This window comes from Sparus aurata, chromosome 5 (assembly GCF_900880675.1).
Source record: "Sparus aurata chromosome 5, fSpaAur1.1, whole genome shotgun sequence".
Taxonomy (NCBI): domain Eukaryota; kingdom Metazoa; phylum Chordata; class Actinopteri; order Spariformes; family Sparidae; genus Sparus; species Sparus aurata.
Window position 1 is genome coordinate 29,429,535 of NC_044191.1, and position 22,829 is coordinate 29,452,363.

Genomic DNA, 22,829 nt, shown 5'->3' on the forward strand with positions numbered 1-22,829 from the left:
TTTTGAAACAGCAGTTAGCCGACAGCTTAGCAGCCGTCCTCTCCCAGCTGAGACGCTGCCGACAACCCCTCCTCTTCTCCTGAGGCGAATATGACATGTATTGTAGAAATGTCCAGAAATATTTCGTGGAGAGCAGCCATGTGTCCCCGCCTTGTTTGTTGCATCTCCTTCCTGTGTGCGAGAGTTGCCATGTGATGTGTGTGTTCTGGTGTGTATGTATGGATGAAACTCTGAGTGTTGTTGGGCCTAAATAAATGTACAGAAGTCCCACACGAATAAACACACCGCGACGAGAACACTTGTAAAAGTTAGTACTTGTTTGTTTTTGTTTTTTTAATCACCATAAATACAGTATGCACCGCCAAGCTAGCATCAACACCACTGTCCTCAATGTTTGAAAGCCGAGGTACTATAATACACCACATATCAACATTTGCATATCCAGCTCCTCTAACCGGCTCACTGATGTAGCTGTAAACATTTTGTCATCTTGAGCACTTGCACAATAGAAGTCACATATTTATAGACATTTACATATTTATCTACACTCAATATTTCTACAAAGCATAGAAAAAATAAATTCCATTACATTTATTGTTACATTTTTTCTTTTATTATTATTACATTATGTATATTAGTTGATGACAGAGCAAGGGTTCATGATAGACTATATGTGGCACTTTGGCCGCATGTTCATAACACTTCCAACCTCTCCCGTTCACACCTTTTCACATCTCTGGACCGTCCGAAAGACAGCCGTCACTGCAGTCATCCTGAAAGCACAAAGCCACGCTGCCACGGTCGCCTTCTTTTCATGCTGCGAGACTGCAGTGCGTTATAGCAACAACAAAAAAATAAAGAGGTGACGTGATATACTGCATTGGCAGATCCATCCACCAAATCTTTCATCATCCTTTTTAAAAAAGTTGATGAAGCATCTACCGGTTCTGTCTCAATGAATTCCTCCCTAGACAAAGCAAGATTCTGGTCAAAATGACCTCTACCAGTCAGGCGCAGGCGGAGGAACAATCATTCACAAAGTAGGTGTTCCACTTTCTGAACGTTAACAAGGATTTAGTGGACACCTTTCGTCCATCCCCTCCAGAGAACACTTGTATCCAGTGTCCTTCTTGATAGAAAACAGCCAAGCGGAGCCCAATTTAAGCATGCCGTACATAGAGAGAGCATTCAAAGAGCGGTGACCCAGAACAACGCGACATGAGGCACATTTCATAGTTAAGTTTAAGTGAGTAGTCTCGCTAAATGACTTGGCCTACGTACGCTAAGGACAGAGCCGCGGCGAAGGAGGTCGTGTAAGCAGTTAAAAAAGTCACTTCAGAAGATTCGTGGAGGACATTTATCGCTCGGGACGTCTCAGATTTAGATCATTTCATAACCAAGTAAAGAAAAGAGATTGATAACAGAAAAACTACAGAACGACAAAATCAATAGCTAATTTTTTTTGAGGTTGAATTATCCATGATTTGTGCGTCTGAGGCTCGATTCAGCAGCCGCAATGAAAGTCATATGTGAACCTTTGCTAAAGGTGAAAACAACATTTTGTGGGATCTTACAAAACGTTTGTTAAAAACAAACAACAAAAAAACACAGAAGTCTGCAAGATCAGCAAGAGTACCTGGAGCAAAGTCTTTTGTCTTAAGCAAAAACAGAAATATAAAAACAAAACACCAATACAGGATGCAGTTGGCTACAAAGCAAATGTTTTTGCACCAAAACAAGGCTATATAACACTGGGGGGGGTTTGGTTGGGGTTCAAGAGAGGAGATTCAAGACTCCGACAGCTTTTGTTCAATAATGGATGGGTGCGATGATTTATTTATTTATTCACCTCTCCTCTCCTCGTCTCTCCTTTCCTCTGTCTGCCTGCCCTGCTTTCTAAAAAAACGAGGGGGGAACTTGGCGGGAAAGGAGACGAGGCCAGGTACAGCTTCATTTTAGACGGTGGGAGGGAAACCACAGGGGCCATATAATTTTAATATCCAGTCAGAACTGGTGCTAAACGCAGAGGACTCCCACAGGTAACATGTTGCAGACAGGCCGCTGTATTTCTGACCTGCTGTGATACTGTCGCTTCCTTACTCGTCATATCAAGGAGCAGGTGTTCGCCGTGACAGCGCTCTTACAATGAAAGGGTGTGGCTTCAGCAGGAGGGGGGGGGGGGGGGGGATCAGTGATGTGATGAGAGGGCAGGAGGAACAGCTCAAATGAGAATGTCATCATTTTTTTTTTTTTGGGAGCTTATCAGGATTTAAAACCATAAATGTCCGACCTGTATCTCAGCTCAAGAGGGCCGTGAGGTGGCTTTAAAGAGCTGCGACTGGCTTTAACGCCTGTGAGCATCTGTGCAGACAATGGTCGACAATTTAGGACTCAGAGGGAAGTGACCAGCACGTTGGAAAATAATCATTTCCTCTCTGCAACACATTCAGCTCATTGTTCTTTGTTTCTGCCCCGCGTCTTTTCTCCCTCTGAAAATAACAAGTCAATTCCCAGTGTTGTTCAAAAAGAATATATTTCCCCAAGTTATGCTACCACCGTCTTATCTGTCTGCTATTGATTTAAGGCTAGCTGGTGCCTTGCAGGGGTACGGTGAAGGAGTACAGCTCAGATCAGTTCAGGGTTCAGGAGTCAGGGGATCTGCGCCTAAAATTGACGGCTACCTTGAAGGAAAGAAGGGATTTTCCTCCTCTTACCAAATTCTCCTAAGAGGCCCGAGCTATTTTTTTTTATTAGCCTCAAGAAAAAAAAATGAGAACTCTAAATTACATTTTCTGTGATCTGAGATGATAAGGCCTGCAGCAAAACTCATTCTTTAATCCCCTCTCAAAGATAAATAAGTCGTAGATTTGGCCTTCAGGGCGATTGTTGGCTCTTAGCCGACTTTGCCATGAATTCCACCTAAGCAGTTCTATTATCATTTTTAATCTCTCTTGATCGCTGAATAAACAAAGCCTGCAGTGGTGAAACTGAAGGGAGAGACACGGGAGAGTTCACCTGCAGGGCTGGTAGCACCTTCGGGACTGCAGAGCGCGAGGCTTTGTAAGGATGGAGATGTTAGGAGGGCAGAGAGGCAAAAAAAAAATACTGTACAGGGAGGATAAAGCCTCGGGAGTGGTTTTTGTTAACAACGTAGGGATGTTAATCTAAAGGAAACATATGATTTTGTTCAAGCCTACTTTTCTGTGAACAAAAATGAGGAAATATTTGTTCTTTTCAATCATGAATCGGACGTTATCAAGCAATAGCAAAGTATTTCGAGTTGATTCACATATTATTAGACAAAGCTTCAGATACTGAAGCTGCCAGTTACTCCAGAACCGGAATTTAGATGTTCGCTCCTGAGGGGTTTGTCCTCTGACTGTGAATGACGTTTACCTTGAGGATGTTCCTCATGTCCATGTGAAATGAGTCAGTTGCGTTCATCCTCGGCTAGAGAGCTTTACAGCAGATTGTGTTTGTTGACTATCACGATGAGGCTAAGGAGCAGGAAGCTTCCGAAACATCACTACCTAAAAAAGAAATTGAGGCATCTGGAATTTTTTCAAGTCTCCAGTGACTCACATTTGACTTTCTGGCACATTATGTTACTCTCACACACCAAAATGCACATTGTTATTTACTACAGTCTACTAATAAAAAGGCAGCCAAAAAAAGGTGTGGCGTGTATTGCTCAACAGAAAAGTCACTTAAAATGAGCTCTGCAGTGTTACTCCTTGTAACTGGAGTCTTAAAAAAAAAGACAAAAAACTTTCTGGTTCCGGAAATGAGGAGGCCTCTCAGATGAGGGGGGCCAAAAAACATCTTCCAGACCTGAAGCAGGAGTCCAGTTGCCTTTGACTGACTGCTGTTACTGAACCTGTTCAAAGGCAGAGCTGTGGATCATCCTGCTGTCAGTGCTGTCTGCTGCAGCTGCCGGTGCTGTCCTTCCATGTCTGCTGCAGCTGCTGGAGGTGCTGAAAGGCTCTCTGGGTGATGTTAAGAGCTGCGTGGACCTTCCTCAGACTGGGCTCCCCGATCAGAGACAGACCACAGAGCCCTAAGTAAGCATGGAGAGGGTCTGGTGGACGGGAAATGGGAGAGAAGGAGGTAGGAAGTGAGGACGAGAAAAGGGAGGGGAAACTAGGTCAGAGATGGTAACATGCATCACAGCAGAAGCACCTGCGTTTGACAGGTCTGTAAACCTGATCGGAGACGAGACGGTGATGGTGTTTGTCACCTCACCCTCCATTACTGAATCAATAACACAATAAATCTAATTTCCTATCAAAAACACCACTATGCAGAAGCATTGTTTTTGTTGTACTGCTCCTTTAAGATGTAATAAATAATGCATATAGGATGGCCCCATTGCCCCTTTCCTCCCCTGGGAACGGAGTAAGAGCTGCACAGGCCAGTAAATGGAGCAGTAATTGAATTATAATGAAATGACAGATCATTGGACACAGACATCAGAATCAATCAAAGCACCATTAGTGGCATCAATCAGGACTCGTACGGACTCAAACTCAAGGTTGGACAGAAGAGATGTCTGGACTTGTTCCAAGTTCTGGAGGCGAGATCTGATTTACAAGACTATCGTTCAATTTAGATTCATATCACGAATCGTTACGCATGGAAACTGTATACAAAATAAGACATGACACAAACACACATGCTTTACAATACAGCTCATTCAGATAATTATTTGGACAACCCACATTAACGAGATCACGATGTCGACCCACTGATAGTCGGTGAATGATAATATTGAACTGCCGCCCAGCACGACTCCTGAGTCTTGGCTATTTATTCAAGGATTTTGATCAGAATACTACATCGTTAACCACCTACAGAACTCATTGTCGAGCCGTCCAGTGGAGGAGGGTGTAACATAAACAATAAGGAGTCTACCCCCGTCATCTAATAGTTGAAACCAGACCATCGGTACAGTTATAGTTTGTATGTGCAGAGCTCCAGGGTGCGACTACATTGGACTATTATGCACCCAAAGCAAGCACGACTAAACATCTTCATTGGTTGCACCAGTGTGTCTGAGATGTAGAGGTATTTTTTTTAAACACGTGAGATTTTTCCTGTTTACAATCATTTACAATATGAATTAAGTCTGAATGATTCTGAATGTAATATCTGGTGCACCAGTGCAACCAGTGCGAAAAATGTGTCTGCAGCTGTGATTTGTAACGTTACTAAGGATTTAATGTGACCTGACATTCTTTTTTAAAGCCTGAAATGACGACGTTTTAGCCACGTATGAACACAACGCTGATATATCATCAGCTTTCAAGTGAATACAGATTAAGTTAGCGAACTGTTTCTTATTTCCACATCCAGCAGTAACAGAGAAACATATTCATTCACACGTTGTTGTGTTTCTGTCCACTTGGTGAAACTATAAGTCCGATATTCACTCTCTTTTTGCTCGGTTTGTGGTCTCTACCAACTCCCAAGGGAAATATCTGGCTCTTCAGCTGCTAAGTGCTCCACTGTTCACCAGGTAGTCCCTAATTTTGTCAATCGGACATTTAGTGCTGGGAAAGTAGAGTCAGCTTCTACTGCAGCCTGCTGTGGCTAAAAATTATGGTATAAGAGCAGCAATTGTAAAAAATATTGATTTTGACCAATATAAAGCAGTCCCTCTTAACATGCATCATTATTGTGAGGAAATTTACCACTGCTGGATCATTTCACCAACCATAAGAACCGAGCTACAAATGGCGGTCACAATAGCTGCTGTTGGGTTTATAAAAAAGCACAGATACTCCAGATATATTAAGGACTAGGCTTTTGACAAAGCAAAGGACCCAAGAGAGCAACGCTGTTCAAGTAGGATCACTTAATCAAAAACTGTTTGTCAAGATGGAACTTGTGCATTTGGCATCCCAAAGCTGTAAATCATAATGTCTAATCTGAGAACACATGACTCTTTACAGGAGCGGCTAACTCTTATGATATTTTGATCTGCCTTCATTATTTGGGCATCTATTCAGACACTTTTACAGCCTTCACGTCAGACCATAAAACAAGCTGTGGGTCTGTTTGATGAGAACAGATGCTTTTATTGAAACTACATTTAATCACTTTAGACTGTAATTTGGACCTCTGTCTCTACGTTTACCAACCTGTTCCCAACATGACAGCTGACATTCTCAACTTAACAGTCTTAATTGAAAGAAACAGGTTGTGTGGAATGTTCAACAACACTTGGCTGAATTTGGGACATTATCTGCTGGTTAAATACACAGAACCTTCCTTTGCTCTTCTTTTGAAAGAGACCCACAGCTCTTTTTATGTCACTGTTCCCCTCCTATCTTCCCAAACCAGTTCCTGCATATCAGTAGCATTACATGATGACTATACTGTTTGAGCAAAATGCTATCTGTACCCACTTCCCAAAAGGGCCCCTTTTATTTCCGCGGCGTTGTCAATACAGCATCTGTTTTGCCTCATTGTTTCTTGCAGCCTGTCTTCCCTGCCTTGTTCCTGTAACATGAGGAGCTCCATCTCTTCTGTCCTCGGGCTACCTACGAACAATCGCCTCATCAATTACACATCACGAGGGCACATACGCACACAACCATGCGCACCATTGAAGTTTAGGGTTACAAGAGCTTTTCCATTGATCTCAAGTAAAAACTGCCAACCGCAACTCCACCCTGACCTCCGCGCACCTGTGGAGGGCACGGTAGAAACTGTTTAGCCGAAAGAGAGAAAAACAAAGCGAAACTGCTTCATTCCTTCATCTTTTTGTCCTTTGAAGCTACTGAAAACCACAACAATACGATGAACAGCAACCGTGATGTAGATCGTGTGTTTGTTTCTACCACAAGGACAGTAAACATGCCATTCAACCACATAACTCTGTGGCCTTTACAGCAGTAATAAAAAGGTACACAGGAGTTGTGTTCTTATGCTTTGACAGAACAGCAACAGTGACGCAAGACCCACATAAAGAACAGTGGCAGCATTCTGTAATTGGCTTTCCAGTGATGTCTTTTTATTTGGTCTCCCTCTGATTACTGTGAGCCTCTACTGCAACATGTTCCTGTAAGTCCAATCTGGTTTTTTTTTACCTGGATGGCTGTCCGGCCACTTGGCGAATCCTCCCACTAACCGATCCTGCGTAGACAGGATGAAGCTCCTGTTCTTGTCAAAGTTCGTATACTGGAACACGTCTAACAGCTGGAGCAGGAGGGGAAGTGGTGGGAGGAAGAGTGACAGAGAAAAGGAAGGGAATGAGGGAGAAGTTTTACTATGATGACATTGGGGAGCAAACATGAAAACCAAGCAGATATAAAACAGAGAGCTGTTAATGCAATATGTCAAAGAGATGCTCAGCTGATTATTTTCAATTAGTTACTTTTCAAAGTTTAAAATATGATTTAAAATATAAATATTTAAATTCCCAAGATGCTGAACAGGTTGTAAGAGTGACATATTTCTCATATTTTTACATTTGATTCCAAAGAGGGTGGCTGCAGCAATCAATAATGATATACTTGATATTCTCTTTCTGTACAGATACAAGTAGAGAAAACATCGCACCTCACTGTTTGCCATTTTGCACTTTTGCCATATAGAAATATTTTGTATGAGTGTGCCGATTTGTCCCTCTGGCTCAGTTTTGACCCAGAAATTCACAGTTTTCCGGCATTGTGTTTGCCTACGTGTGTGTGTGTGTGTGTGTGTGTGCCTGGCTTACTCATATCTGTTTGCAGTTTAGCTGCTGGACCATGTGTGTGCATGGATGGCACCTCTGGCATAGTTATGACCCACATGATGAAAGGTTTGCTCACAGGTTTTTTTGGGTTAAGGATTTTGGATTAAGCCAGGCAGTTTAGACGGTGCGAAACAATCCACACGTCATATGGAGCAAAACTTCTCTTTCATCTGTTCTTACATGTGAAAAAATTCTGCAAAAGTGCAGAAACTCTGTGGTTTAACAGTTAAATGCACTGACATGTCGAAGCAGGCGGGAGTTTGTGAGTGAATACATGATTGTGTCTGTTACACCCGTCCGTACTTCTAGTGTAGCTCCCACCCAAAAGGAGTAGCATGTGTCTACAGGTTTGTTGGGGCGCCCGTGGAAGCCGGTCTGCTGCCTCATGATGCACCAGCGCCGGATCCTGTCCAGCTCCCGTTGACTCAGCGCCTCCTCCAGTCGACCCATCAGACACAGAGAGGCTATGGCGCAGTACGTCCAGCCACCTGGACATACAGACAGAAGGTAAACTTGTAACAAAAAATTCATCCAATAAAATAAGATGACTAATTTCTGACATTGTATTAAATCTGAACCATGGTTGCAGTGGTTCACCCCGACATGTTTTCATGAACTACCACTTCTTGATGATGACAGGACACTGGAGTAAAAATAGAGAGAGTGTCTGCATGTGGGCGCCTTTACTGCCAAATATTTGATTAGCATGCTGCTCCTCACTGTTCACCTTTCTTTGGAAATCACGACATGGAGCGACCGTATGTTTATATGAAACAGAAAAACATTGCTGTTGAAGAAAATGGGTGCTTTTCTGCACAATGACTGACCACTTTTGAGGAGACAAACATGTAGAGATGAAGCATCTACTTTTGTTCAACTGCGTTCTGATTTTGGATATCTACTAATGCCAATACCAGAGCTCGTCTTGTCCTGAATGTAGTCATTTAATTATGCTTACTTTTGTCTTTATTAAAGTTGCTGTTATTGTCTTGTCTTGTCTGTAAGGTCAAATGAGGACCACAGCATTTCTAAAGAGCAAAAAATTTGCAAAAACGCTACGCTACTGTGAGAGTGCAGCAGGAAACTGACAATCAGTCAGTCTAAGGAATCTGGACTGGAGACGCAATGCCGATGTCCAATACACTAATTACGTCTGCATCAGCACTTGATTCCGAAATTGGATCGAACCGGTCCTAACTCTTCTTTGAGTGAAATAAAGATGGTTCAGGCAGGGACTGAATGCAGAGCATCTTTACAGCTGCAGTCATACAAACATGAGTGTGTGAGTGTGTGTGAGTGTGTGTGTGTGTGTTTGTAATTGATGACAGGCTTTTATCAGTGAAGCCACAAGCAGCAGCTATCCATCAACTGTCAAGTGCTTCTTTTAGCACCATGCATTTAACTCATCCCTTAACATTACCAACAGGCCTGGCTGCTTATCTCTGTGTGTGTTCATGTGTGACGGATAAAAAACAAAGACAAAGGTGGGGTGAAATGTGTGGGTCAGGGGTGTAAATCTGCCGACGCGTTACACTCGCCTCCAATCAACCATGTCTGGCTCGCTATATGCTGGAGGCAAAGGAAGATCAGAGGGGATAAATATAGATCTGGATCAAACAAGTGTGGGGAATCCACATTCACTATAACAGAGAGTTGGGATCAGGTATGTGCTTTATATCAACTCAAATATATTTGAAACAAAAGACAAAAGCAGCTTTTTAGCACTATTTCTATGATGATTAAAATGTATTATTATTCATGGAATCCAAATATTGGCCATTTTTAAGTGTATTTAATTAAAAAAGTAGGAGTCTTGAAAAAAGATTACATAGCCTATGGAAGAGGAAAACACTGGAATTACAGCGGTGAGATAAAAGCTAAACACTGAAAACACAGAGAAAGTTATCTTCTTTCCCTGGCAAATAGCTTCTGCAACACCATGTTTCAGTGGCTCAAACACAATTATCTACAAAAACAGTGCAAGAGAGTCTCTTGCACACAGTGTGGGAGGTCTCGCTGCTGAACAAACACACACTTCAAGGGCGGATGGGTAATGGGCATCTACTGTATATCTCTACTGATGTGTAATCAGCCCTCAGACAGAGAGCCGGCTGGCTTGCGGAAGAGAGCGGATTCTCAATGAAGCCTGTAATCATAGAAGTTGAATTTATCACACGGAGGGAAATGCTCTGGGATCCCTTCTAGCAGTTTTTAAAGTTTATGGATTTAATTTATACATTCACAATGCTACCTTTTACCGTGTCAAAAAAGTGACTATGGATGGGTCCCAAGCAGTGCTCTGCGACGTGTGTGTGTAGGAGGAAAGCTTTTGTGTCAGAATAATAAGGTTTAATTTGAGTGGGGGAGGGATTAAATAGGACAATGTATCTACGGAGATTTTACCCGCTAATCCTTTAAACCAGTTACTCCCATCAGCCACTTTCATGCCCTCTGCCACGGCGCCGCCAACGCACCCACAAACGTTTTGATCCCACATGAACCCACTGACTTGTAAATCGAAATGATATTAATAAAACTTTGAAATCTGGGCTGTAATCTTTCACTGACCCACAGGCCTGCCCCAGCTGATGAGTGTTCAGCCTGAAAACCCACATTTCTCTCATCCAAGTACACACCATGAGAAGATGATCGTACTCACCATGTGACTCCCGCCCTGCTCCCTGGCCGAACCCATTGTCGTAGGACTGTGCAGAGCACAAAGAAAAAGCCTTTTAATTACAAGCAATACTTCATCTGGCACAAAAGGCTAATGAAAGAGATTAGTGTGAGTGGAGGCTGAAATGCATACACTGATTCCATTTATGTATTCATACTCAGCCACCACCAACATGCCTTCTCGGCTGTAACCAACAATTACATTCATTAGCTGTTAATCTTTTGCTTATTTCCTCGATTCATTGATAAGCTGTTTGCTCTAGGAAATGTCCCCGTCAAATGTCTTATTTTGTCCAGTATATTCAGTGTACTTGTCACAGAGGAGTAAAGAAACCAGAGGATATGCACATTTAAGTAGGGCGGGGTATCACCAGGTACCTCGCGATACGATACTATCACGATATTTTGCCCACGATAACAATAATATCACGATACAGCGATTCTGCGATAATCGATATATTGCAAGAAATTTCATCCACGATACATCACGATATCTGTGTCACTGAAGAAATTCAGAATTTATTGACTGCACTGAATCCATTTCACAAGAATTACAAAACATTGTCAATCAATTTCACATGAATGACAGCCAAGTAAACAAAGAGTATATTGCACAGTGTCTCTTCTTAACACACACACTGACTACAACTATCATTAATATCTATATGTGTGGGTTTCAGAGCTACTGAAACCATTCTTTAAATTTTATTTGGTTGTATACCTATGTTTGAATAAAGATAAAGCTGTCCTCCGAAGAGGGGTGGTGGTGGTGGGCCCTTTTTATTATTTTTTTTAAATATCGACATTTGGCACCAGTGTATCAATAACGTACCTCAGGACGAAATATCGCGATATATCGTAGTATCGATATTTTGGCACACCCCTACATTTAAGTGGCTGAAATACGAAATTTGATGTGTGAAAAGTTTCTGGGCATCTTTAAAAAACAAAACAAGAATACAACTGCCTAAAATAATTCAACAAGGTTGAGTCCTTGCTGCTTGTGCGTCTGGTCTGATCGGGCCACAACAATAAGGTTGGTAGGTGGAAACCCGGCGCCATACAAATTTAAGTCAAATGTCAGTGTGGCTGGTAAACTTGTCTACTGTTCCAGGGCTGTTCCACATACACACTCACACACAGACACACAACCACCCATCATCTGGTGGTTTCTGTATATTTACGTTCACCAACAACTAACTTGCATTGCCAAGGACATTTCTGGAATCCACCCACCAGCATGTGGCCAGTGGATAACTACAGTCCTCAGACATGATTCACAGTTATCTGTTAACTAATGAACGGTGCTCTTCCTCCCTCCCTCTCTCTCTTTTGTGTGTGTCTGGGTGTTAGAGACAGCCAAACACACCCTGCACACAATAATGAAACTATGTAATGAAACACTCTTGTGTTAAATGTCAGGCTTGAAATAAGCTAAAGTTTAGAGATGAATAGGACCCTTCTCTCCGCTCTGAGATGAACGGTGTGCAGACAATACCTCAAACAGACTTGGTGAGTCTAACCCATATCTAATGAAAAAAAATACAAACATGGAGGCTGAAGTAAGGGTTGAGTTAAACATCACTCTACAATCTGACAAAAAAACCCATCACTCAGTCACTTGGAACATGTTGTTCTCCGTGTTCCTTCTGGTGGGGTGGAAAACCTCGTGCTACAGCTTTAAGACCACGATGAACTGCTCAAACCCCCCCCCATTTATTATAAATGAATTATTTCTTGGCAGAGTGCCACCTACTGAAGGTGGGTGGCCTATTCTTCCCATTCAAGTGTAGAGGCACTGCTTTGAATGATGCACAAACAGAGGTTGTACCATTAGGGGGCAGTCCTGTTGGCCTTGAATATACAGTAGGTCTCATTGTTTACAACATCACATTATCCCAACCTCCTTCTACGCTTTTAACATCTACTCACCAAACTTCCTCGGATGTACTCGATGGCCTTTTGGATGTCCATGCCTGACCAGTCGTCCAGCATGTAACAGATACTGGCTGCGCAGTAGATAAACCGTATATCATTTTCACTTCCTTCTGGCACTGCGTAGAAACTGGAAGCGAGAGGACAGACAGACGCAGGAAGCCACGAGGACCGGAGGGTTACACAACCTGCTGAAAATGAGCTCAACTTCTATATTCAGAGTTAATGTCAGTCCCCATTAAGTGTGCTAGTGCTCACATGACCTCAGGTGTATTTGAGTCAGAGTAAAAAGTGCCAGTGCAGATTTGTGTGTGCCGACCTGCCGTCCTCCAGCTGCAGCGCTCTGAGACCGGCCAGACAGGCCTGTTTGTTGACCCGGCTCAGGTCGTCTCCCAGTATTAGCAGAGAGCACAGCCCAGTGTATGTCATGGCTACATGGCCGCTGTCATATGGATGGAGCACACCTGGACCCTGAAGAAGATTTTAAAAAATTAGACTAATCCTACAATCATGAAAGACAAGAAAGATAAACAACAAAAGATAGTAGTAGTTTAAATGGATATTTAAAAGAAAACAATTTAAAAACAATAATATGACTAAACAGATCAAGTATTCAGCGAGCCACAAACAGCTTAAATAGACCTCATTTTGGGGAAATGACTCGTGTTGGCAAAGCCGTTATATATCAAAAACTATGTCTCCACAGAGATAGAGAAGTAATGCCAAATGTCAAAAAACATCTGTTAAAATGACTTGTAATATCACTGCTGCTGGGATGATGCTCATAAAACTGGGAATGGCCTAGACCCCTGATGTGACTAAACAGATTTGTATAATGATAGAAATGGCTTAAAAATCTAAATATTTTGAGAGGGATTAATGCAAATGGAAAAAATAGAGAAAAAAAAGACATGGGATCACAGCAGCAAATAACCCGAATCATCTTCTTTAGAATAATGCAAAGGTAGGGGACACTTTACATTTTACATACAAGACAATGGAGCTGCACTTTTTGGTATAAAAACATCAAAACTGCTAATATTTTGACAGATATTGTGATTGTGATGATTCAGGATCAGTTAATATGATCATTTTCTACACAATTTTCATTAAGACTGAAAAAATATTAATATCATGATGATGTTGGCGTCTGTACTAAACATGTCTTCTTACATCTGGAGATCAAGATGTGTAGGTCAGGGCATCTGCAGCTCTACAATACCTCATTCAAATGCGGTTTTGTCAAACATATTACCTGCAAAATTAAGGATCTAAAGACATTGCTGGAGGAAGGAGGGGCAGTACCTTAGTGCTGTAAGGAATACCAATGTGAGACGATCCTCGAAACCCACAGCGACTTAGGTTAGATTCTGGAAGAGAATAAGACAGAAGAGACCAGCAGAAATGTAAGATATACTTCACATTAGATACTTATAAACATCAAAAAACTCTAGAAAAAGAAAGGACTACTCTGGTTCACTCACTGTCTCACAAACTAGGTTGAACATTATGTTTGTGTTGACCTTCAGCAAGGTCTCGCAAAGTTGCTCAGGACTAAAAGAGAGTCCTGCTGCCATCTATTGGCCGCAGTAAAAACACAACACACTGCAGAACCACATGAGTAAAATGCCATCATATAGCAAAGAATACGAAACATGCAACAAACACGATTACAACAGGTGACAACCAAACAATATTTTTAGATGTTTCACACCTCATATCACCAAATCTGACATACTGACAAGCTTACAATACATTGATCACACTGCAATAATGATAGGAAGTGGTATGCTCATACCAGACTACATCTAGATTATTCATGTGTTATCAGCATCCTAATGTTGTAAACAAAACGGTCTACTTTCAAAATTGCACCTACATCATCATTAGGGACAGGTGTCTTCTGGCATAGAGGCAGACACACATTTTACATCGATTAACTCGCCCTATACAGATTAATCAATTCAATGCACCTGCACTCCATTGGACAGCAACAACTGCTAAAAGTCTCAACAGCTTCAAACAAAAAAATTTATCTCCATACTGATGATACACTGTGAAATTTTAAGTGCCTCCCAAGCTGTATTTTCCCACCTAATGACAAGGAAACTGCCAGACGCCAACATATGGCAGCAGCAAAAGTGAGACCAATCAAGCACGACTATCCCAACATGATTTCTGTTGACGTGTTGAATAATTAACTAACTGGGCATCCAAACAGATGGCACAGAGTGGCTTGTTAACAGGCAGGAAAAAAACAAGTCGTTAAAATATTTAGAGTCCAACTTTCTCAGACGAGCAGATGTGGAAATGGAACAGGTTAGGCAAGGAGGACACCTGGAGGTCAGTTTGTGCTTCAAAATCCAAAGAAAATAACAATAGTTCGAGGGACTTTGAGAACAACTCTATACATTAACATTAGCAGAATAATTTACATGAAATATTTCAGCTTCTAACATTTCCACATGAAACTGTATGGTTAAAACTCAGTGCTTAAATGTTTTTTCTTGATGTCACCATTCACACACACCACAATCCACCGCACTTAAACTCACTGCCCTGGTAATTAGAAACCATTTATATTGGAGTGTCAGCACCAAGTCTGCCCATTAAAGCAATAAAGAGCATTAGTGCTGCACCATTCCTAAGCTTACCACTGTATCACCCGTCTCTATTCCTCAATGACTTTTCTTATAGACCTCTTCTTTGTCCTGCCTTCTAGAAAGCTGAAAGTTATACTGGGATTTGTTCTCCATGGTATCAGAAAAATCCCAAATCCCTGCTATATCTATAGAGACAGAAGAATGATTATTGTGTTTGATACAGTTCCCATGTGGCTGTGAAAACTCTTTAGAACAGGCAAAATGACTGATCTGTACCTATAAAGACTATGTTTACTTAATTTGTTCAATAAGGGACTCAAAAGCATTTTTATGTTGAGAATTGCTGTTACTGAGTTGTTTATTACAAGATCTGTTCTTGAAGCCCTGTGTGCCAGAGGTGATCACACCACATCCACCTTAGTTAGTGATGTAGTTAGTTGCCTTGGCATGAAGCAGCAAATCAAAGCGTGGCTCCCAAAGTTGATCATGTCATACCTACTGGCAATTCATACATGTTCTGCAAACTTGATTGGACTGATTTACTTTTCAAGCTCGGTTTACTGACAGTCAGGTGTGGAGTAGAGAGAAGTTATGAGACTTACGGTCCTCTGTGGGCAGAACCTGCAATGAGTAGATCCACTCAATCATTACATTTCTATCAATCACATCCAGAGCGTCCAGCACATCCAGACCAGACAGGGCGAAGAATATAATCGTTAACCTGGAAAAAAAGAGGCAGATATAAGTGTTTTTACTCATTTAACACTGATGGACAGAAATATAAACATAAATAAGATACAAGAATGAATGCATGGTTAGACCTATGCAACAATACAGGTATCTAACAGTCACATTAATTACAGGACAGCACAATATTTTGATAGACGAACCTGATAAGCAGATACTCAGCTTAAGATATTTTAGCTGTCAGTTCTCCGCCCAACTTGAATGATATTTGTTGAAAATAGAAGAAACTGACCAACTTTACAGTCCAATTCGCTTCAAGTTTACCTTTAAATTAGCCTTATTTCTGTAAAATAAACCAACAACATTGACTAGAAATCCTCACAGGGCGTCGTGCCCGGCTGCACCGTCCGTTTCCTGCTGTACTACAGCGAATATGTCATAACTTCTCTACCCTAACTGACATTAGCATGTATGCTAAGCTAAGTAGCACCAGCCTCCATTCAACACGGTTGAAGCCCAGCTAGCTTAGATGCTAGTCAAGTTCCTCAACAAAACAAATTAACAAGAGCGACGTTTTTCACTCCAGTAAACGTACCTGGTTGTTTCCAGCGAGGCGTATCTCTCGGGTAACACCTGAAGTGTTCTCTGGAAGAATCGTACATGTCTATCTCTTAAAAAGTCTATTTGCTCAAATTCTTCAAACTGGCTCTCCTCTTCCGCCATCTTTGCATCCGCACCTATGAGGAATCTTTTCCGGTACGCTGTTTTTTCAAAATAAAAGCTCGCACTGCATCAGGATGCACAGAGAGGTTTGAGCTCACAGATTTCCTTTTTGCATATCATTTCTAGGAAAACTTCTTGATATTCCACAGAAAATATATTGCTATGGTGTTATTGTTGTTATTGAAAACCCAATAATATCAACTGCTACCAGTACACCATTTTTAAAAGAGCAACAATTGACCAACAGAGACAAGAAGTTGAGAACACACAACTTTAATCACAAACTTTTATTTAAAATAAAAAAATGTGTGAATGTAGACTGTACAAAGCACAGCACAGTTCATACAAATAAAGGCATAATCTGGTGTTGAGGTCACAGTGTGTTAAATTTTAATTTCAGGACTGTTCAAACTGGTTTCCTTCCACTGCTGCACCTCACAGGCCTTGTCTCCATGTTGGAACAGCTCTGCAACAAAACAGCATTCATTTCAGTTATTTGGCAAGCGATCGCCTATTATTACTTCTAACATTCATGATTAGGAACATGACTATTGGACACAGGGGTAATCAGACCTGTGAAACATTTGTAGCACAGGTCCTCCTCCTGAAGGGCCGATGTGTTTCATTCGCTCGTCCCATCCCTTCGTGGGGCGGGTAAGCCTGGACGGGTCTCTGCTGACCTGACTGTCCACCTGAATGAAGAACAAATTAACAGAGACACTTTTCGTCAACTGTTTTCTTTTTGTTCATGACTCTGAGAGATCTTGTGATATGTGACTGACTTATTCACAGTTCTTTACCTTCTCCTTAAACTTAGCAGCGATCCTCTTCTGTCTCTCCTCTTCCTCTTTTTCCCTCAGCTGTTTCTCCTGAAGCTTTGCCTCCACCTTGTGAAGATCCTGCAGACATGCAGAGACAAGCCTTGTATGTTACAGAGTACAGTGACAGCTCCATTTACCTACTGACATTATTCATTTTATAAACTGGTAAAATCTCACATCCCTATCACACATTACATCCACATAACAAAACCGCTACTGGTCGTGTGTTTCTTGTTTCATACCCTTTCTTTGAAGTGTCTGATGGCCTGCGTTGCCTCCTTTCTCCTCTCCTCCATCTCCCTCTGTTCCTCCTCTCTCTTTCTCCTCCCTTCTTCCTCCTCCTGCTCTCTCCTCAGTCGTAGTTGCTCCTCAACGGTGAGCTTCACCTCCAGCTGGCGACGACGCTCTTCCTGATGGACAGAAACCATTTTGATTGGTAAACTGTACTCTGTATGTGTATCATGCAAAATAAATTGCGCGATACTCATAAACACATACAGAAGATAAGTGCAAAACAATACATAAGCATGATCTCTGATGATAAATAACCACAGCAATAGCTAAATTAGTGCAAAAAAAAAGCACCTTTTCCCGTCTCCTTCTTTGTATCTCCTCACACAGTCTCTGCTCTTTTTCCCGTTCCTCGTTCCTTCTCTTCTCTTCCCTCCACTCCTCCAGTCGCCGGGCCGCCTCCCTCTTCTCCTCCTCAGTCCTAAAACAGAAGCGGATTGAACACACTGAAACAAACAGGACACTAAAGTGACATAAAACCTAGATTAAGAGCAAATAATGCCCCAAATTCTCCTCAACTTAAGATGACAAACACTTGTCACACTTCGGGTGCTCATCAGATGTGGATCATAACAACTCCACAGTACTTTCACTGTTTTTGTCGTGGAATCAGTGTCTGCTCCACTTCATCTTTCTGTTTTTTTTTCCTATCATCTTCTATTTCTGACCCACCTGTGTTGGTGGGCCTGGCTCTTGGCCTCCTTCTCTCTCCTTTCTGCCTCCTCCACCTCCTTCTGACTCTGTATCCTGGTCTGGCGTTCCTGCTGCTTGCTGGCTTTCCACCGCTGGACAGCCTGAGTATGGTATAAAAAGACAAGTAGTATAAATATTTAAAAGACAGCTTAAAACAAACAAAGCAAGCATCCTAGTCGTGTTTAAACATTATAAAGACGGTCCTGATTGATTCTAAAAAATATCATGAGAGTATAACTCATATTGGAGGCAGAATTTTATTGCACATACAATCACTTTGCAAGCATTCAAGAAAAAGTGTCCTCCACCCTAAATGACGCAGGCGTTCTCTGAGCCGATCAAAGGCAAGACGCGACAGGTTTTAATCGAAACTGTAGAGATGGTGTAATAGTTTATGGTTATTAGTTCTCCTCCTCTTTTTTGTATTCAAGGTGGGATAATAAGTGAAGTCACCCGCTATAGGATTTGGAATTCAGCCCTCCTTAATAAAACACAAATTTTCAACCACAATTTTAGTTATATACGCATCTAATTAGAACAAATATAAATTACTGGATATATAAATCTGTTAGCTGTGTGTATTATTCTGGCATACATGGATTTAGATACAGTCGGGTGATGTCAAGAAGCAGAAAGGGAAAGGTGTTGCTTTTTCTTCCTCTGCACTTTCTCAAGCCAGTTCTCTTGTGAGGACCTTTGTATTGACCATGTACCCGTCCAACTGAGGTTCGCTGTCCTACTGAGTTCATACATGTCCTGTCACAGTTCTCTACCTCTCTCTTTCTGTCCTGCAGGGAAATCAGCTCCTGATGCCAGTCCTCGTGTTCCTCTATCTCCTCCAGTGTTTTAGCAGGCAGGTACAGCTTGGCTTCTTTCCTGTAAGCAGGCTGCCCACTGTGCCTTGTCCAGACCTGTAAATCAAACAGATGAGAATTGAGCCGGACAGGTATCGTGCAGCAGTCGACCTGCGGCTGGAAGCAAAACGTTGAACCTCGTTATTTTAAGGAGTGGCGCGTAGTGTAGTGGCTGTGGGAAATGATCTGAAAGTAAAAGAAGGCAAAGGAACACGAGTTTACATTAAAACCAGAGGCTGAATGACAATAATGTCTTACTCTGAGGAAGGCTTGGTGGTCAAATTGGTCCCATCCACCATTAAGGCCTCCTGTCTTCTGCAGGAAAACCTCCAGGGCTCTGACTTCTGCAGGGAGGTCTCTGTCGGGGAGTTTGGTCTTTTGAAAAAGATAATACAAGGTAAATATTTTTCTCCCGATTCCTTCAACTACATAAAACAGATTATATACTGTAACTGTCTTGCGAGAAACATATTTATTGTCAGAAACAATCTTATGCACATAAACATGTTAAGCTCAAAGGCAGTAATATCTCAAACTCAGCTCTCTATTTTCTTTTCATCTCCTAGATGTTGAATGAAGATGAAGGGAGACGGACCTTTACAGTCGGAGCTGCGAGCGGTTTGGGGTCTGATTTGGCAGCCAGGCTCCAGTTTTCAATCTTCTTCTCGTACGCTGTGATCTCCTGTCTGCACGTTCTGTCCTCCTTCAAAAGTTCCTCCAAGCTGGAGGAGCAGAGAAACACAAAGAGTGGCAATTTTCATTAAATTACGTTAATGTATTCCCAGTGTGAGGACAACACTGATCAGCAGCTGTTACAAGCAATTTAAAAAAATTTGGACCGTTTTACATTTTTGTTTGCTTTGTCTAGGGAATATGGAGGTACTATTTCATTAAAGTGCATTACATTAAATAGGGGTTCCCTTTTTTTCTGGTAACTAGTTCCATTACCATGACCGCTGTTCCTCCTTTAGGGTGTTGATTGAGATTTCCACCTCTGACATTATTTCCTTCAGTCTTTCAATCACTAAAAAAACCAAAGCAGAAATGCAGAAACATTATGAACAATCTTGTTTTAATTTGTGCTCTTATGATATTACAATCGCCACACTTTTACAGAACAGTGCACCACATTATAATAGAGTTTTTGAATTGATGTAGCAGAAAGGCACTAATATTGATATTAATGATGAAAGAAAGGACTGAATGTCTCGCGAGACGGTTGAACGAACAGTTAAATTAAAATTGTGTGGTTGTTTTTGAGGAAACACTGCTAGATACAAAACTTACACTCGGGAGTTGGCTTCACATCTGTTAGCTGGGTCTGAAATTTCCTCACACCATTATGAATCTTCACCAGCTGCTTCTGAAGATTCAGCTCTGAAGAAAAGAAGTTCATAGAACATAATGAACCCTCTGACCAGGCCCCACTTCCAGGGAGCAGTCAGAGATGGCCTCACAGTAGAGTATTGTATACGCCAGGGTAGAAATGCTGCCTCAGAGTCCATAACACACTGCTACATTTGAGTGTAAAGATACTGTGGTGCAAAGACAGACTTACTCTCCGCATTTCTTTCGTCCTCCAACACTTTCTCGTGCTCTTCCAGTTCTCCACACACGTCTGTCCAACCATTCTTTCTGCACTGAGCGCTCAGCGTCCGCTCCTTCTCCAACTTCTCAATCCTGACAAAATAATAACGAGAAAGGTTTACATCAGTGACCCGTGAAAACACACTGTTATCAACTCTTCACAAAGTTCAAGGCCTTGCTTGAGGTGTTACAGTCATTTAGTGATCGGTTACGTTAATACAGCACAAGTATGGAATCTGTTTTGAACTAAATGTTACACTAAATTCGAAAATAAAGGTATAACATGGCTTTCGCTTGTCTCACATTAGTGCTCCAGTAAATACCATTGATTTAAAGCTCATTTAAAATATACATATGAAATAAACCTGACTAGCTGCACTTACTGCCTCTTGTTCTTCTCAGCCTCCCTGAGAAATTGTGCAGCTTTCTGTCTGGCCAGCCTGTGATCCACGCTGTCCAGGGAAGACGTGCACAGCTGCTGGACACTGCAGTCTCCCTGTCCCTGCTTAAATTTATTTAGAGAAAGCACAAAACACAAGCCGATTAGTGCTGCAACTGACTACTATGAATCTGTCTGTCATTGTTTAATCTATTATATGTCAAACACTTGGAAATTAAAATTTCTCAGGGCTCAAGAATGATGGCTTCATTTTTTTCTTTTGTGCAACCAACAGTCCAAATTATCACAAATGGCAAAGAAGCAGTAAGTGTTTGACATTTTTGCTCACTAATACGATCAATCTCTTATCAAAACAGTCTATGAGTGTCTTTCGATCAGTTAATCAATTAAACGGCTAATCGTTGCAGCCCTAAAGCAGATTATTGTCTAATACATTGCAGTAATTCCCAGTACAGATCTCAGAATTACCTAGGTATGTTAGGATATGGGTGCATGTGCATAGATATGCAATAAAAGTCAAATGAGCATTCACAAAATACAAATTCAGATATACAGAATAAACAATCGAGGTAAACACTAAAATATCCCAATATCTCTCACTAACTCTGTGTACAATAAAGCGAATCAACTTTGTGATTCTGATCCGTCCGATAATGGAACACGCTGCCCATCATCAGTCTGAAACCATAGAAACAATGGTAACCAAGTCAAACGTTCCACATCCATTTTCGGACAGCTATTATAGCCAACCTTGGCAGTTGTTTATCTTTCAAACTATCAGGCAAACTCTCCAAAATAATTACACAAAGTCGTGACGAGTGTGCATCGGGTCAGCTACAGTGTGTCGGTGGCTACCGTGTGTGAAAACTAAACCATAAAGTTAGCATTAGCACGCGGTTTCCAAGTCCCCTAACTTAGCTAACGTTAGCTCGCACTGATTAGCTATCCAATGATTAGCTGTACCTCATTTCTCCTGCTTTCCCTGGCAACTGTAAACATCTGACATGATTAAAATGTTAACGACTGAAGTATAGGGTGAGTCAAAGTTCACAACAAATGCAGTAAATGTAAATGTGATAGCTACCGAGCATTGTTTAGCAGTGCAGAGTGTGGTTGCTAGGGCGGCCATGTCTGAATCTGTAAACAAACGGCTGTCAGAGTGCTGCAGCAGTGAGCGACGCCCACCAGCAGAGGGCGCTGCGTGTCAGCCATCGACTATAGACTGACAGACTGTGATGTGACATGAACAGGTAGATAGAAGAAGGTGAGCAAAAAAATGTGCTTATTTTTCATCATGGGATAATAAATATAACTCAATTTAATGTTAGAGCCACTGCAACAGATGATCCAACAAGTGGGCCTACAGAATATCTTATAAAATTAAGAGTCATGTATGTAAAAACCTAATAAAAGTATGTAAATATTATAGGCAAATATACTTAAAGTATGAAAGTAATCACTGTGCAGTAAAATGATTCCTGGCAGTGTTTTACTGTTATTTCTGATGTTTTTAGATACATATTACTACTCTTTTAATTTGTATGTTGCATTGTATTGTTGTAGAACATACCTATATGTATTGTTGTGTAGTTTATCCTCAGCAACGCATCATATGCTGTCAGAAGATCACATGTTTGTAGTGTCGATGTCCTGATCAAACTTTTCATTAGCTCAGAAAAAGTCCTGTTTTCAGCTTTTTGATCATTTTCCAGCTCATCCGAGAGGGTTTTTAAAGAGTTTATTTGGCCGAATGAGTTGGGAAACTTTCTTAATTACCCCCAAAACAACACACACACATACACATAAAAAGTCTCATTCAAA

At 41.5% G+C, this 22,829-nt stretch overlaps 2 protein-coding genes across 5 annotated transcripts; both read right to left on the reverse strand.

The window, feature by feature from the left end:
• Nucleotides 1–299: 299 nt before the first annotated feature.
• On the reverse strand, nucleotides 300–16,381 carry pggt1b (protein geranylgeranyltransferase type I, beta subunit). Its single transcript, XM_030417903.1, has 9 exons — nucleotides 16,235–16,381; nucleotides 15,555–15,673; nucleotides 13,655–13,719; nucleotides 12,669–12,820; nucleotides 12,347–12,479; nucleotides 10,398–10,443; nucleotides 8,042–8,226; nucleotides 7,092–7,200; nucleotides 300–4,078 (listed from the first exon to the last, which is right to left on the reverse strand). Exons 1-9 carry the CDS (start codon nucleotides 16,360–16,362, stop codon nucleotides 3,912–3,914), a joined length of 1,104 nt encoding a protein of 367 aa, XP_030273763.1. The 5' UTR covers nucleotides 16,363–16,381; the 3' UTR covers nucleotides 300–3,911.
• Nucleotides 16,382–16,729: 348 nt separating this feature from the next.
• Nucleotides 16,730–22,196, reverse strand: ccdc112 (coiled-coil domain containing 112). 4 transcript variants are annotated; one of them, XM_030416093.1, is made up of 15 exons: nucleotides 22,093–22,130; nucleotides 21,972–22,007; nucleotides 20,992–21,113; nucleotides 20,580–20,701; nucleotides 20,309–20,398; nucleotides 19,970–20,045; nucleotides 19,617–19,743; nucleotides 19,280–19,396; nucleotides 18,941–19,078; nucleotides 18,147–18,268; nucleotides 17,769–17,895; nucleotides 17,426–17,593; nucleotides 17,163–17,261; nucleotides 16,936–17,054; nucleotides 16,730–16,828 (listed from the first exon to the last, which is right to left on the reverse strand). In XM_030416093.1, the coding sequence occupies exons 2-15, from the start codon at nucleotides 22,005–22,007 to the stop codon at nucleotides 16,798–16,800; spliced, it is 1,494 nt and encodes a 497-aa protein (XP_030271953.1). In that variant the 5' UTR covers nucleotides 22,093–22,130; the 3' UTR covers nucleotides 16,730–16,797. The 4 variants fall into 4 exon arrangements, with proteins under 4 accessions (XP_030271953.1, XP_030271952.1, XP_030271951.1 ...); XM_030416092.1 differs by lacking the exon at nucleotides 21,972–22,007 and having other exon boundaries at nucleotides 20,992–21,110; nucleotides 22,093–22,196; XM_030416091.1 differs by lacking the exon at nucleotides 21,972–22,007 and having other exon boundaries at nucleotides 22,093–22,186.
• Between the last annotated feature and the right edge of the window lie 633 nt (nucleotides 22,197–22,829).